The sequence below is a fragment of the Pteropus medius genome, unplaced genomic scaffold, assembly GCF_902729225.1.
Source record: "Pteropus medius unplaced genomic scaffold, Ma_sr-lr_union100, whole genome shotgun sequence".
Classification (NCBI taxonomy): Eukaryota; Metazoa; Chordata; class Mammalia; order Chiroptera; family Pteropodidae; genus Pteropus; species Pteropus medius.
The window spans coordinates 20,437,624-20,455,021 of record NW_024342467.1 but is presented as its reverse complement, the minus strand read 5'-3'; the positions used below and the strand labels follow the sequence as shown (position 1 = coordinate 20,455,021).

The 17,398-nt window shown below is 42.8% G+C and overlaps 1 protein-coding gene across 3 annotated transcripts in view; it reads left to right on the top strand.

The window, feature by feature from the left end:
- The window catches only part of ELMO1 (engulfment and cell motility 1), a 455,772-nt gene extending 441,739 nt beyond the window's left edge, over window positions 1-14,033 (top strand). For all 3 annotated transcript variants that reach the window (XM_039862767.1, XM_039862765.1, XM_039862766.1), the window contains exons 21-22: window positions 7,109-7,186; window positions 12,668-14,033. In XM_039862767.1, the coding sequence (XP_039718701.1) occupies window positions 7,109-7,186; window positions 12,668-12,868 (279 nt within the window). In that variant the 3' untranslated portion in view covers window positions 12,869-14,033. The remainder of the gene's footprint in view (window positions 1-7,108; window positions 7,187-12,667) is intronic.
- The last annotated feature ends 3,365 nt before the right edge of the window (window positions 14,034-17,398 follow it).

Below are 17,398 nucleotides of genomic sequence, written 5' to 3'. Positions count from 1 at the left end.
ACATCAAACCACAGATTCAGGAAGTTTAGAGGACACCTAGCAGAATGAATACCCACCCCACCCCCGCCCAAAAAATAAAAACCTCGTCTAGGCATAGCATATTTCAATTGCAGAAAACCAAAGAAAATCTTGAAAGAAGCTAGAGGGGGAAAAACACCTTATCTATAGAAGAACAAAGATAAAAATTAAAGTGGATTTCTCATCATAAATTATGAAAGCAAAAAGAAAGTAGAATGAAATATTTAGTGTTGAAAGAAAAAACTTGCCAACCTAGAATTCTATAGTGAAATCACCCTTCAAAAGGAGAAGGAGAAATAAAGACTTTTTCAGATAAACAAAAAAGGAATTCATTGCCAGCAGATCTGCTCTTCCAAAAATGTTAAAAGAAGTTCTTCGGCCAAAAGAAAAGTTATATAGGACAGAAATTTGGATCTACATAAAGAATGGATGAGCATCAGAGAAAGGATTAATGAAGATAAAATAAAAATATTGATTTTTGTTATTATTAATCCATCTAAAAGATAATTCTGTTTAAAGTAATAATAGTAACAATATTTTGATGATTGTAGAATATGGGTAAGTAAAATAAATGACAGCAAAGTCACAAGTGACAGGAGGGAGGATTAGGGATACTCAAAACAGGAGAAAGCAAAAAAAAAAAGAAAAGAAACAACAAATGCAACAAATGGAAAAGAGTTATGAAAAGGGCAACTATTAATCTAATTATATCAATTATCATTTTAAATTTCAATGGTGTAAGTACATCAATTATAAGACAGAGATTATCAGAGTAGATTAAAAACAACAACAACAACAGGACCCAACTGTATGTTTTAACAGGAAAACTCCTTTAAATATGAAGAATAAGTTAAAGTAATGAGATGGACAAAGATATCAAAATATATGAGAGAAATCTGATAGAACTGAAAGGAGAAATTCACAGATTCGTTATTACACTGGAAACTTCAACACCTTTCTGTCAGTAAATGACAGATCAAGCAGGCAAAGAATCAATAAGGATATTGACGAGCTGAACAGCAGCATCAATCCCCTTGATCTAATTAACATTAATAGAAAATCCACCCAACAATAGCAGAATACACATTCTTTTTAAGCTCACAGGAAACATTCACCAATGTAGACCACATTCTGGGCCATAAAATACATCTTAACACATTTAAAAGAATAGCGATCCTACAAAGTATATTCTCAGGTCACAGTGGTATTAAACTAGAAATCAATAACATAAATATAGCTACAAAATCTTTTCAAATCTTTGGAAATTTAAGAACACACTTTGAAATAACCCGTAGTTCAAAAAGAAGTCTCAAAAGAAATTATAAAATGTTTCAAACTAATTAGAATGAAAATATAACATCAGAATGTATGAGTTGAGGCAAAAGCAGTGCTTAGAAAGAAACTTATAGCATTACAGGCATATATTAGAAAAGAAGAAAGATTTAAAATCAATGAAGTTTTCAGCTTAGGAAATCAGAGAACGAAGAGCAATTTAAGCCTAAAAGCAAGCAGGGAAAAAAAAGAAATAATAAATATTAGAGTACAAATCACTGAAATTTAAAAAAAGAAAAAAAGAAACTAGTAGGAAAAAATCAACAAAACCAAAATTAGTTTATTGGAAAAGATGAATAAAATCAAAAAACTTCTAGCCTGACTAGCCAAGAAAAGACACAAGTTACCAATATCAAAACAGGTGTGGAGATGAAGTGCTCATCTGAGCATATATGTGGTTGAATTTGGCCTTCATCCTCCAGACTTCTTTCCCCTTAGAGATCGACAAAAGAAACTGAGTAAATGACATTTTCTAACTACTATTATTATTATTATTATTATTATTATTATTATTATCATTATTATTGTCATGGCACTAGTAGAGAATTGAATGGGTTGGATGAATTGAATGATGATGATGATGGATGAATATGAGATGGATGATGAATGAATGGATAAATAGAGCGCACTACTATAAACACACTAGTTAAGATTGCAAATGGAGGCTACTGCCTAGGATTCAATGGCCCAGATGTCTCAGCCACCCTCAATTCTTCCAGGTTGCTTTAAGGAATAAGAGAGGCACTACCTCTACCAGCCTGGCCCCTTCATTTGCATAACCATGAAAATTGTTTTTCTTGTAATGTTGATAGTGTTCATATGCCTGGTTCATCAGGCAAAACATCAAAAGGCAGAAAGGAAACTCACAGCCTTAAGAATTTGCTTCCTCGACCCCACATACCTATACCCTTTCTCCCAATACCCCAGAGACCAGCTCCTTCCCACCCTGGGACTTCTGGGTAGGAAAAGGGAGACCTGCAGCTTAAAAGGAGAGTTGACAGAATGAGTCCATAGAAGTCTGTCAGTGCATGGTAGTGGGCAGCAACTGAGGCGTGTTGCTCGCTCTTCAGATACTTTTTCCAGCTGGAGAGGAGGTGCTGACATCTTGTGCCACAGGGCCCTAGGTTAAGCTTAAACACTGAGCAAGTCAAAGTGAGACATTAGTGTCCATAAGGGATTCACTTCGTTATAGCAAAATATTGGTAACTGACACTACTTCTCACTTTTTCAGCATCTGAGGTGCCAGGCACTTTCTAAGCCCCTGAAAACAGAAAAGGGAAAAAAGAAAACAAACAAACTGATCCTTTTCCTTGAGGCAGAGATGCTGGAACAGCTGAGCCATGATGAGCAATGTGCATAGAATGATGAGCAGAGGGGACATGGCCCTGTCCTCCAGGAGCTTAGAGTCTGACGTGTTTAACAGAGGTCAATGCAACAGACGAATTTCTGTAGAGACAAAAGTACTGGCTTCTTCACAGAGCAAGATTAGGAAATTTCTAATGAGATTCGAAGAGAATTTCTCAGAGAGACTTGTCGTGGGTGAATGGAACTTCAATTGGAAGAATTTGATTTTTAGAGATTCAGAATTCTATACTTAAACTTCGGAATTTATAAAATTAAGTGATTTGTTGCCGTGTTTTTGAAAGTGGGCATTCTTGGTGTTTATCTCACTGAATTTGGGGCTTACAGTGAAACGGTCAACATAGAATCGCCAAAGGGAAAAGCTGACCAGATCTCACTAATTCAGGTAGCAATACATTTGACATCAGAGAAGCTACTATCTCACCGTGTCGCAGAATCCAGCTTTTATTTTTCCTGTGTGATTCATGAACCTGACTAAGAAGCAGATTATGCTAGAAGATGACGTTCTAGCATGAGCCCAAAAACCCTGGTCTTAATCAAAAAGCTTTTTGTTCAGATATACTTCATTCATCATTCATTCAGCAACTGTGCTGAGAATCTTCTGTGCAGCAGGCCTGTGCCGGTGCTAGGAATAGAAAGATAATTACGACCTGGCCCCTGGCCCTGTGTGTCTGGTAGATGTAAGACTTGTGCATCGGCATGCTGCTACCATCCAGTGCTGTCTGTGCCCCAGGAAACTTAAAAGCAGAGAGAGCCTGGGAGACCTGAGAAAAGCTCATGGAGGAAGTAATGTCTGACCTGGCCTGTGAAAAGGAATTGACTAGGTGGAGAAGCGAGGGGAAGACTTCCTAGAGGAGGAAAGGGTATGTGAAAAGGCACAGGGGCCTTTCGGTGTACAAAAAAAGCATCCTCTGATTGAGAAACACTGAATTCAGAGTATAGGATTGGTAGGGACAGAGAGAAGAAAAGGGGTAGGAGCAATACTGGCTGACAATGCCGAGATAGATTGGGGCCAGAAAGCTACAGCTGCCTGAAGAAGGCAACGTCCTCTATTATTATGAACTGCAAGAAGGAGTAAATTCTACCTTCTAAAATAGAAGCTCAAATTCATATGTAATGAGATGACCAGCAATGTACTATAGCTACAAAACCTACTACCATTTCTAAGGCCATATAGCACACACACACGAACCAAGTTCTAGCCTGTGTCTTGAATCAAAATGCTTTGCCTTCAAGAGAACTTGACAGGTGGTGAAGAACCAACATAGTTAAAGCAAATGCTGGCCAGAATGGCCAAATGAAGCAAGTCGCCCCAAAACAATATAAGGAATGGCAGCCCACGCTGTCTACTGAAAGCATGTTGTATAAAACTCTACTCTTGTATTTATTCAGTCCCTGAAAGATGGCAGACCCCAAACCAAGGTGCCATTCATGCCCAGAATTTCTCTGGGCATCCCCAGACACAGTGTGCCTTGTCACTGGTACCGGTGCCAGATGGCTTAAATGATGAATTAATCCGGAGGAAATAAAAGACCTTAGGCATTGAGTAGCAAAGCCCCAAAGCCTCAGATGTCTGAGTGTTGTGATGCATGACAAGAAGCCCCTGAGGGGGACACTGCCCCAGATCCACGACAGCTTATTCCCCACCTCTTGGAGCCTCTCTCCCTCACAGACGGATTGGACAGGTGGCAGCTTCTGGACTGTTAGCCCAAGAGGTACCATTGATCTCAGCTCTGCAGCGAAAGAGCTGACCTCCGCCGACAACTCAGTGACAAGCCAGAGACATCAATAAGACTCATTATAAGTGATAGCAGCCTTTAACGCAGGCAGGCCTGTGATTCTGAGAATTAATCCCGCCCACCCCTCCCAGGCTGCTTTGGTGAAGTTAAAGTGGGAATTAACATTCTCACGAATTTCCCACGTCCCGCCTGCATTCGTCAGGAATCTCGGACAGCTCCGCTCATGCAGGTCTTCACTGGTGCGTGCCTTAGAAGGGCAAGGCCCAAAGTTTGCAGGCCCCTGCTTTTCCTTCTTCGTGCCCCTGCAGAAAAGGAAGTGACACAAGGACAACCACACTGACACTCTGGTCTTCAGCTCCCAGTCAGGGGGCTGAGTCTGAGCTCCAGCGGGGTTCACACCAGCTGTCATCAACAGGGGGATGATTAACAATGTGATAGCCCTATGCAAAGCAGCAGCTGTTGTCCAGCATCAGCTGGAAATCCATTCCTGAATTTCACCTTGTCCTACCGACCTCCTCCGAAGGCCACTCCGTGCTGCTATGATACACTGGCTCTTCCTTCAAAAGCAAAGCCCCACCCTCTCCTTCCTCCCCAGTCTCCCAGGTACGAGTTGATATTTGCCTAATGAATGACAGTAAGATTTATAAAGAAATCATCAGTTATATCAATGTTCCTAATCTAAGAACAATTTTTATGATATATGAGGTTAGAGCTTAACATTTTATTGAAAAACAAATTTACGTTTTTTGAAAGAAAATAATCACCTATGATCCCAGAACCCTAACAATTATTTGCATTTCACGTTTCCAGTTCAGTCTCTGTCTGCAAGTAGACGTTGTTTATAATTATGAGCAAATGTAAACTGTGCATTTCTCCTGCCTTTTTTTTTTTAATTATGATCAGATCTGCATAATTACTATATTGAATAACTGGCTGAATATATTTCTCTGGGTGGCTAAAGTGTGATTCCTTTAATGATTTACCCAAAGAAGGGAGATCATTTATTTAGTTTCACATACTATGTTCTTACCGGTAATAATATACATAGATTTTGCTCGCTTTTGAATTTTTTTTTAGGAATAACCCCAGCAGTGGGATCCCTTGGTCTTGATATGGATTGCCCTACTGAATTTTTTTAAAGGATGACACCAATTTGCGATACCACTAGTAGGGTCCATGGCCATATTCCTTATAAACTGAAAGACCTGAGAGAGATGCCAAACTTAATGGAAAAATCGTTTTTGTTGTTTTGATGATCGCCTGTTTAATATTATCAGTCCTCAGTGGGCAGGCCTGAATGGAGGCCTAAGGAGGCAAAAGGGAGAAATGAGGAGAGGGGTAGTTCTGCAGTAATAGCTCCCAGAAATAGCTCCCACAACTCGGCCTTGTTCACTTCACCTGTTCCCATTTCTCCGGAGTGAGGAGGCCATAAATGTCAGACATTGGAAGGTCTGGGCTCAAAACAAGAGCTGCACCCTCTTTATGAGGAGACAGCTGGAGGTGAGCCAGACACAGACGAACTCCACGGGAGCCACAAATAGCCCGATGGTTGGCTGCATCAGGAGAGGCATCCAGCGAACACTGGGCCATGGCGTTGACCTTGGAAGAATTCTTTAGCTCGTCTGAAATTCTGAATTCTGGAGTCATTGGCCTCATCTTTCTGCCTTCCACCTTCTCTCTGGGGCATTCCTGCTGTGAGTTACTAGCCACAGGCAAATCCTCTGTCAGATGTTAGGTCAGAGAATGATGTACAGAAATCTACCCCTACCTCCCACTCCCGCCAAGAATGAATGCCTCATGGACAGACACTGGGCGTGCAGCAACCAGACCACAGCAGGGGAAGAGGGGTGGTTAGCAGCAGTGCCTAAGAAGGAAGTTAGGCTACCACGTGTATTGTAGCCATGCACCGGGGTGGATACCCTTTGGTTGGAGGAGTTAGGGTGTTGAGATGTATGAGGACTCTTGTCTTCCGAAGGCCATATCTTGTTGACTGCTCAGACCAGCAGGGTCATCACTGTACCTAGTATTGTACAGCGTAGACAATTTGAGAAGTGCGTATTAGACATGACACTGAGTGCCTTGGCCAAGATCATTCAGCTACAGTGACATGACAGCGTCACTTAGTCCTGGATCTTTGTGTCTGGCTCATAGTCTGCACTCAGTAGACACTTACCGATGACCGAGCCCGGGCAGTCTGATCCTGGCCCCCTGCCTCCCCTTCGCACCCCACAGCTGCTCCAGGATAAAGTCTCGGGTTGGTGTAGCCTTTGCTGTATAGCAGTTGAATGATCAGAAAGGACAGATACGTTACCTAAAGATAATGAGTTCACCCAAAAGCCCTGTCATTACCTTCCGTGTTTCCAGAAATTCATACCCTACAGACATCTGTCTGCTTGGGGGTGATCAAAGAGAGAGCAACCCTTAAAGCCCCTGACTAGGGAATTGTTGACCGCTTTTCACGGTCTCCCCAGAGGGGAGACACTGAGGAAGAGAGGGTGGCACAGCTTCGGGGTCGTGTGGCCCTGGACAACTCATTTAACTTCTGCTCCCCTGGACACACTGTAAGCCCTACTCCGTGTGCGACCTGCAGCCATGTGCAACTGCGAAGCGAATGTGCCCATGTCCGTTAATGCGGTGTTCTCTCTACTCTCTTGTAGGAGGTGCTTGAACTTGCTTTTTCGATCCTGTATGACTCAAACTGCCAACTGAACTTTATCGCTCCTGACAAGCATGAGGTAAGGATCTCAGCGAGGTTAATTTATGAGAGCACGTCACATTTTCTCTAGAAAAACAAGGAGAAAAATACTGAAAAGAAAGCAATTTTACTTAAAAAAATTAGAAGCCTGCCTGAGAAAAACTGTGAATAAAGGACTATCTTATTGACTTAGGATACAGTGGATACCTCTTGAAAAACAGCCAGTTTATAACACGCTCAACTTCTTACTAGCTCAATTAATAGTTTGTGGTAAATAAAATGAATGTACAAATGCTTCATATTCAACAGGGCATAACTGTTAACCCAGAGAATAAAGCAGTCTTGGGTACAGCTTTGGTTTTCATTGAATATTTAGTTTGGGGTCAGGATTTTTCCAAGATAAACTTGACTCTGTTCTTTAAAACACTTCATGAAGTAGATTTTCTACCATGTTTCTTTAAATTATTTTGAGAGGTTTAGGGCTGTGTCTGCTGTTGGATTTTATTTTTTAGATGCTTTTATTCCTTTTTGACATCTTGTTATATGTATAATTTGTTTCTCTTCTTGAAGCACACTGTCAGCTATATTTAAAATATTTAGCATAAATCTAGGAAAATGCATTTATAAGATAAAGTAGCTGCTATGGTCGATTTAACTTTTTCTCTTGTAAACTAGAATTCGACATCATGCTTGAAACTCTTATTTTAGATGATACCATTCAAATTTTTGTTTTGCGTGTGGTTGCATAAACAGCCTTTAAAAAGGAAGAGAACATTTTAATAGAGTCTGACTTTTGTTCTCCATTTCCCCAAGGAGCTTCAGCTCATTTAGAAGTTATTCAGTATCTGGTGTTCACTGGTTCGACGCTTTTGAATAAAATTGTACATCCCAAAGAGAGAGGAAAGATTAGATGCAAATCCTGCATTTAGAATGGTGCCTAAATATAATTCAGTGTTACTTGACATTTAGTTTGCTGAAGGATATGACTTTGTCTTTATCTTCCTGAAAATAGACTCCATGTCCTACTGTTTCTCTTTTTAAATAAAATTATGGCTGCACACAGGTCACCATATTCAAGATGTATACAGCTGTGTAGAAAACTACCTAAAATAGTAGAGCCGTGGATGTTATTTAAATCTATGCGAGACCATTTTCCCCAGAGTACATTAATTCCAGATAATGATAAATGTTCTGGGGCCGCCGAATCTGTATTCATATCTGCCACTTTTGATACAGCAAGGAGAGAAATGCTGTACGCTTGTGAGCTTGTTTAATCTATTCAGTCCACTTTCACATCTTTTACCTCATCTTGTTGGCATTATCGCTCTGTAAAAATACAAAGTTTTATTGCAGATGTCCTCATTCATCAAATAAGGAGAGAGAGGCTTCCCAAAATCAAATACCTCAACAATAGTAAAGGTAATAGTAATTATAAGTGTTCGATGCTTTATGCACTTCATCTCACTTAATTCTCATATAACTCCAAAAGAAACGGATTGATATTATCCCCATTTTATTAAGGAGGGAAATGAGGCACAGAGAGGACAAGTGTAAGACACTCGTCCAAGGTCAAACAAGTAGCACGTGACAGGGCAGGGGTTTGAACCCTAGAGGTCTTGCTCCAGAAACCCCTTCCCTTTGGCTCCTGCACAGTGAGGCTGGGAAGAGACCTGAACGCACAACTTCCTGCCCGTGCTCTTCACTCAGCTTCAGCAGTTATCACCTCTGCCCCGCCCGCACCGGCTGCCACACCCCAGATTGTTTTCGAAGCAAATCCAGCTATCATATCATTTTATTTGTAAATATTCCTGTGTGCATCTCTAAATAACACGTTCGTTTTGAAACACAACTACAATGCCATGATCACAGCCAATTTTATAAAATTTTAATACCACCACGTACAGTCAGTTTTCAGATTTCTCCAATTGTCTCATTTCTTTTTTCTTTTATATTCTGTTCACATAAGAAGCCAAGTAAGATCCACACATAGCAATTGATTATCAAGTTTCTGAAGTTTCCTTGAATCAATACGTTCTCTCTCTCTCTCTTTCTCCCTCCCTCCCTCCTTCTCTCTCTCTCTCTCTCCCTTTCTTTCTCTTTCTCAACACCCCACACCCCACACCCCCATTTCTTGTGACCATGCACATGTGCTTTTTTTCCTTGTAATTTTTACTTATTGAAAACACCAGGTCATCTGTCTGGTAATATTGCCAATAGTCTAGATTTTGCTTATTGTAAGTCTGTGTATCAGTTTACTGTGGCTGCTATAACAAATTACCACAAACTTAATGGCTTAAAACAACATAAGTTCATTATCTTACAATTCTGGAGGTCAGAAGTCTGATGCAGGTCTCTCTTGGCTAAAATCAGGGTGTCGGCAGAGCTGAATTCCTTTGCAGAGGCTCCAGGGGAAAATCCATGTCCTCGGCCTTTACAGTCTTGGAGGCCTGCCTGCATTCCTAGGCTCGTGGCCTCCATCCACACATAGCAGTGTTGGGCTGAGTCCTCACTTCACATCATTCCAACCTCCTCTTCCATAGCCAAACCTCCCTCTGCCTCTCACTTCACTCTCTCCTTCATCTCTATTCCATTTCCCTCTGCCTCTTTTAAGGACCATTGTGATTACATTGGGCCCATGTGAACAATCCCAGATATTCCCCCCCCCACCGCCCCATTTTAAGGTGAGCTGACTAGCAACCTTTATTCCCTTTGCCAGGTCACCTAACATATTCACAGGTCCTGGGGATTCGGACGTGGTTATCTTTGAAAGGAGGGAGGGTATTATTCTGGCTACTACAACCTTTGCTGTAATTTCACATGTTTATCTTCTGTATTTCCTCGTAAGTGGTAGTCAGAGGGTTAACCAAATTCAGGCTCTACTTTAGAAACAAGCAGCACTTGTGTTCTTCCATGGAGTCTGGTTGCCTCTATTTGGGGGATGTTAACAGCCATTAGAGATTATTATTGCCTAGATCCTTGCATACTTTAGAGGCTGCAAAATGTTGATATCTCAATTCTGTGATCTCTTCTTCATTTATAAGTGGGATAGTTACATAAGGAGAAACTGGCCTCATTAACTATTTGGTTGCTGTGAGGTGATACATTTTATATATGACAGGCAGGATAAAAACTGGATTCCTTTATCCTTTTAAATAATGAGCAACTTCCCAAGATCAACAAGGTACTTTTGGTATTTGAGCATTATTATGAAGTTATGGATATAAACGTATTTTTAAATTTAAACATTCAAACATAGGTTGCAGTTCTCATTATCAGTCCCCAATTTATCTTATCTAGAGAGAAGAGGAACACTTTTTGCTTGGCTTCTGAGTCCTATTGACATGACTGGATGTCTTTGATAATTTTGAGTCATTCTCATGTGACGCAATATTCCAGGCTCATCTTGTGTGTTTCCTGCCTTTTCTTTATGGAGCCTTGGTTCTTTTTGGTAGGAAATGGTATTTAGTAACCAGGATCTGGGTATTAAATGTGCTTATTACTACCCAGTTGGTCATTATTTTTAGGGCTTTTGTGGACAGAACTAGGAGTTATGATTCTTTAAAAAGACAAAATACATCGTAAGTTCATACTAATACCTCAACCCAGATTCAGGACTACAATTTGTATTTATTGGTCGATGTACTTTACTAATAAAATGTTCTGTGCCTGCTGCTTCTCAAAAGAAGGTACTGCAGAAGTATTCCTGCGGGTTAAATTAATCTGTACTAGGAAGCTAGCCAGGACTGGGAAGGCTGTGTGCAAAGAGCAGTAATCCCAGTACTTAGGGATTTGCAATGAAACAGAGCCAGGCCTGGAAAGGGCCTTGGGGAACATAGAGTTCGGTAGTAGCTGTGTCTGGAAGTGCATCATAATTAGCTGGACGTCTTTCTAAATAAAGGTTTCCCACCCAAGATCTATAAGATAAGGATCTCTAGGGTAGGACTTAGTTGTTTGTTTTTATTAAGGTTATTTATAAGGAAACGAATGTTTAGATGTGTTCAAAATCTACTTCAGGTATTCATGAGGACACTGATACTTCCAGAAACCCCTTAGCACTCACCCTGCGTTTATATGGGTTAAACACTTTGGCTGATATGACATAGCCAAGACAGAACCAAAGCTCTACAGCTCGGGGCTGCACCACTCAGACATGGGCTTCATGATACAACCATAGAGCACCTCCTCAGCTTAAAAAGTGGCACCACCAGTATTCATCATGGTAGATTCCATCATATCATTCTGACACATCGCTATGGCTTAAGAGTCGTATAGTGCTTGCTATCTTGTAGTACTTTTATGTGGAGATCTGCTCTATATTCTGGAACGCAGCCCAGGTAATCACAGTGCAAAGGACAGGCTAATTAGGGTCTGGAATTGCAACTTGACCTAGTAAGGGCAGGAGGGGTGGAAAATCTAGGGCATATGCTACAAGGAAGAACGAATCAACAAGAGGAGCACAGCAGTTGCTAACATAGAGGTCCTGCAGAGGACTAGGGATTCCAATGCACGAGCAAAGCACAAAACGCAGGCAGTTGTCTGAGATGCTGGCAGCTAGTTCTTTCACCAGGTGTCACAGCTCTAAAACCAGGTCATGGCAGGACTCCAGCCTCTGGGAGGGAAGCTGACAAGAACAAGGCAGGTCCTCAGGTAAACACGGCCCAGTTCCTTTCCTTGAGGATTTCTTAATCTACTGGAGGAGCAAAGGGCGTGTTTAATCTTATGAGAGAGGAAGAACCAAATCCTTAGTTCTTTCCAAAACAAGTGATGTCCCCAGGGACCGTGACCCAAAGATCATGGAGAGAAGCCCTGGGAACTAGGGATCCAGGCAAAAAAGGTTCCCACACAGGAGGCCAACCCACCTCCTGTTAAGATCACCCAACAATTTTAGCCACTTTGACCGCCAGATGTTGGGCAACAGAAGGTTATTTCCCATCCCTTTTGCTGAGAAATGCAAAGGGGGACCACCACTGGCTCCAGGATGTGACGGGGCTGTCGTCATGAGTTCTAGGAATGAGATAGAGCGGGCAGAAGAAATTAGCTACTCAACTAGGAGCCTCGCCTGGAGTTGGGAAAGAAGCAAGCGTGACCTGATGTTGAGTTCAAGAGTGTTGGGAAATATTCCACCAACACCTTAAAATCATAGACCCACTGGTGGGAAGTTGGAGATATGATGGTGCACGGTCATGGGGACTCAGGTCCTGCTCATACGCAGGGAGGCATTCCTTGCATGGCAGAGCATGGGCTCTGGAGCTCGATCGCAGAGCAGAGGTCCAAGTCCCACCCGCCCCACATACTACCAGGTGATGGAGCTTCTCTGTACCTCAGTTCCCTCGCCATAAAACAGTGGCGTTAACAGAAGTGTCAACTTTACAGAGACGCTGTGAATATGATAATGACAATGTAGGCAAAGCACGTAGCTCCCAGCCTGGCATACGTTGGGTAACCAGTAAGTGTTAGCTATTGTTAATATACTCTTATCGTTGTCACCAATAGTTATCATTGTCAACTCCTCTCCTACCAGTACTGTATCTGGACAGACGGGCTGAATGCGCTGCTGGGGAAAGACATGATGAGCGACCTGACGCGGAACGACCTGGACACCCTGCTCAGTATGGAAATCAAGCTGCGCCTCCTCGACCTGGAAAACATCCAGATCCCCGACGCGCCCCCGCCCATCCCCAAGGAGCCCAGCAACTACGACTTCGTGTATGACTGTAACTGAAGTGGCCGGCCCAGGCGCGCCCCCTCCCACACTGGAAGACCGAGCTCGCGGGAGAGAATGAAAACACACCCACGCCTCGGGACGCCGTGGCCGACACCTCCTCTGGCCTCGCCTCTAGCCCAGCATTTTTCTGCCCCTGCCCGGCACCTGGCTCGCCGCCTCGATTCTGTTTCTAGACGCCACTGCTTTAGGTCACTTCCCATTGCTGCAGTCTACTGGTAGAAGACCAAAACCCACCACCGATTAGAGAGCCGAAGGGCCCTCCATCCTAGCCCCCAGCAGGCACGTCCCGCCCTCCTGGAGCGTGAAAGCCAGCAGCACTGACTGCCCCCGACCCGCCCGCCAGACCGAGGGGACACCCCGAGGCTCGTGCCTGGAAGAAACAGCCTGGCTGCTTGACAAGACCAAACAGCACCCCCTCGTGCCCCTTCTCCCTAGAGTCGGCCCACACCACCGGTTCCGCGTGAAGTGAAATCCGCTCTCAGACCCTCGCGCTCCTCCGTCGCGGCCTCTGCCTCGCCCTGTTCCCTTCTGGTCCCTACAGCAGCAGCAGCCTCATCCTCGTTCCCGCCGGCATGGGGGCTCCCAGACACAGCCACAGGTCCCATGCCCACTTCGCCTCTGCACTGTGACGGCCACCAGTCTTTCCTCAGCAGCTAGTCTAGCGTTTCCTCCCCCCGCCCCAGCCCTGACCCGCCTCCCTCACTTCCACGCGCCCTCCCAGCCCCTCAGCTGAAAGCACAAGTGGTGAAATCAGTCGTCGTGCTCCATCCCTGACACACGAAACCTAAATGCCTCTACGACAGGCGGTCACTGTCTAAGGGGTTAGCGTCCTGCTCCCAGGGGTGGGGGTTCTGCTGCAGCACAGGCTCCACAGGATGGAGGAGGTGTCAGACGTCCAAGTTTACATCATTGTAATTATTACAGATATTGAAAATTTGCAAGGGTTTGGGGTTGTTGTTGTTCTTTTTTTTTTTTTTTTTTTTGGCTTTGTTTTTGTACAAAAGAGTCTAACATTTTTGCCAAACAGATATATATTTAATGAAAAGAAGAGATACATAAATGTGTACTTTTCAGTTTTTTTTTTTAATTATTTTAATCCTAAACATCTTCCTGAGAATAACATTCCCTTAAACATGCTGTGGAATAAAGTTAATTGTGATGAGTTGGGGCATTGGTGTTTTGATGCGACAACTTAAGTTCCTGCTATTCAGACGCCAGCAGCATCTGCGAGCTTGACTGAAATGCAGCATCTTTATCCCCACCCCAGACCCACGGGACTGGGTGATTCATGTGCATATTAACTTTAAGAAGCACTGGCCTAGGGGATTCTGCCAGGTCACCGTAGGTTCTGAGTGTCAACAAAGAATGTTACTTCTAAGAAGACCGTCTCATCTCATGGAGAAAATCAGGCTCACTACGTAAAAATATGATCTACTCATTTATCGCTGTTGCCTCCTGACCGTTTATGGTTTTCTTCCTCACCACTATACAATTTATAGAACCGCTGAAATTAAACACGTCACACTTGGAGGGAGCACATTTAGCAATGAAAAAGAATATAAACCCATACGCTAGAAATAAGTTAAGGCAGCGCTGAATAAATCCAACTGTGAATTAATAAAATATGGGTCAGAGCCCAGCAAAGGATGTCTCTGAGGCTAGTTTCACTGGAGGCATATCTGGATCATAAACTCAGAAGACTGGAAGAGATGTCAGTGCCTTCAGGTCACTGCTCTTTAATGTCACCAAGATGTGCAATTACAGATGGACCTGGGTTGAGACTGCATGGTCCAGGGCTCTCCGTAAATTGCAGGAGAAAAAAAAAAATCCTTTATAATCCATAGTAATTCACAGAGGTTATGCTTCCCATCAGAGCACACACGCCTGAGCATCAAATGGATGCTGCCATTATCATTAAACCTTGATGATGATAACACGTATGTCCTTCATGTCAGGAGCATTTATTGATCTATCTAGTGTCATGATAAATGACAAATGTTAGGTAAAAGAAAGCAGACAGAGTCATACCGTTTTTCACTTAGGAGTTAGGATGATGACTCCGTCCGTGAAAAAGGGAATTCTTTGGGCCAAGATAGCTGAGGTCCTGGGACTCTGGGTTTAAGAGATGATCCATCCTATGACCCTTGCTGGGAAGAACCAGCCCCTCTCTCTTCCGGCACTCCTGCTTTGAACAGGAACCCATCCTTCCAGGACTACAAAGGAAGCATTCTCCTACCTTTCCTCAGACCCTCCTCCCGGGGACTGCTGGTGAGAGCCTGAGAGCGTGGCGTCATTGTTCGGCACTGGCGTTCTGGCGCAGGGCTGCTGTCCACATCTGGCCACCTCGTCTTCTCTCCCTGGGCTGCCCAAGGCTTCGTTCCCAGACAGCGAACCTTCCACCTCCAGCTCAGCTCCCATTGTACAGGTTTCCCAATAGGGACAAGTCAGTCATCCAGATCCAAGGGACCGGTGAGGGAGGAAACCTGCTGATATTTTAATTCCTGTCTTATTGTTATCAGAACCTATGGAGGGGAGGGTGTTTAACTGGCCCTCTTGAACTCAAAGGTGACTACTTTCAAGGGTAGGAAAACCTAATGGCCATTGCAGAAGACAAAGTGCAAGGCTGAAAGTTTCTCGAGTCTACTTGCGAATCCATTCTAAGCCATCTTCTAATCATCGGCCAAAGCACGTCCTACCTATCTGCTCTCATAATGAACTGAACAGTTGTTAAAAGACATATGTGCCTTCCATCCATTTTAAGTTATGAAATATTTTACAATGAACATAAACCTTGAACTTCAAAAAAGTAAAACATTCATATGATCATCAAAAATGTGCTTAGAGCTAGATACCAGGAATGCGCCAAGAATAAAATCTGTAAATTTAAAATTTGTAAAACTAAGAACAAAATTTGTAAAATCAGGAAAGTGATAATCAAGTAATTTAGTCAAATATAAAACCAAATCATTGCAGCACAGAGAAATGGTACCGTATAAATATGTACAAGGGAGACTAGTGGAAGGGAGGTTGTGTTCAACACTTGAAAATGGGTAAAAGAGAGGAGTAGAAATTTGAATTAGGTCTTGAAAAAGAAGATGTCTACCATGCAAGAGAGAACCTTTCCAGGTAGAGGAAGCGTACAAACAGAGCACGAAAACCTGTGACTATTCAAGAACCTGTGAGTCGTTCAATATGGCGGGCGCCCACTGAGTAAGGCATCTCAGATCAGTCGTCACTTGCCCTGGGAAGCATTCCCTGGATATCAAAGTCAAGGTTAGGGACTCCCGGCCTAGGGTCCCACAGCCACCTCTACTTCCCTGTGGTAACTGTGTGATCCCCTCACTGTCCTCTTCACTGGCCGTGGGTTCCACGAGAGGAGGAAGCAGGCGCACGGTGCCAGGGTCTCAATGGTAGTCCATCGATGCGTTCTAAGTGAACTAATAAAGGGCATTTCTGGAAGAAGTAACAGCACGAGGCCCTGGAGAGAGGAAACGTGTAATGGCGTGAACAGAGATGAGGAGTATGGAAGAGAGAAAAGTGGGAGAGGCCCTTGGAAAAGAGGGTGAAGAACCCGGCATGTCATGCTAAGAACCTAGAAGTGTAATCGTTATGTGACTGGGAACCGGTGACATACATATGCAGGTGAATGGCATGACCAGGTTTGCATTTTAAGAGCACCACTTTCATACTGGCACAAGCATAAAAGACAAATTGAGGAAGCATGGATCCGGAGGCAGGGAGACCAGGCTACACCTGTGTCAAAGGTACTTCACTTTCAAGAAGATTGAACATATCAATCAATCAACCAAATTACCAAGATCAAATTGAGTCCAACAGAGATTATATATGGGTGCTGTAAAAGAGGTGAATAATTATCATTGCAAAGAACAGAAAAATAAAAGGAAAAGGATATATTTTTGAAGCCTAATGTATAAATACAAAAATAAATGTAAGACAAAATCTTTCTCAAATGCCTGAAAGACAAAATCTGGACAAATGCTAGTTACACAATATATACCTAAAACAAAAGGACACAGAATAATTGAAAATACAGAGATGGACAGAATCACCAGCAAAGTCACGGTGGCATGCATGGGGGGAGGGTTCGCGGGGAAGAAGAAAACATCAGGCAAGTTAAATTAAAGATAGAAAGCTATGAAAAAGGAAAGTTACTTTATAACACTGTTTCACACTCCCATTTGCCACGTCGACATGACCGACAAAAATATCTACGTGCCAAATAAAATCGCCCTAAAATACCTAAACTGAAACTATTTTGTATACCAAAGGACTGATGAACACCATACCTCAGATAGAGATTTAGATAATGGCATTAAGCTTTTAATGTGATCAACTGGATTCAAGAGATATTTCAATATATATAATCTACAATAAATATACATTATTTACACATCTGTGGAATATGCCCAAAATTAATTGTACTGTTGTCCACAAAGAAAATCATTACACCATAAAATAGAAAGTGAGTATAAAGGATTTCCGGTTCCATGATAATATCCAAAACAT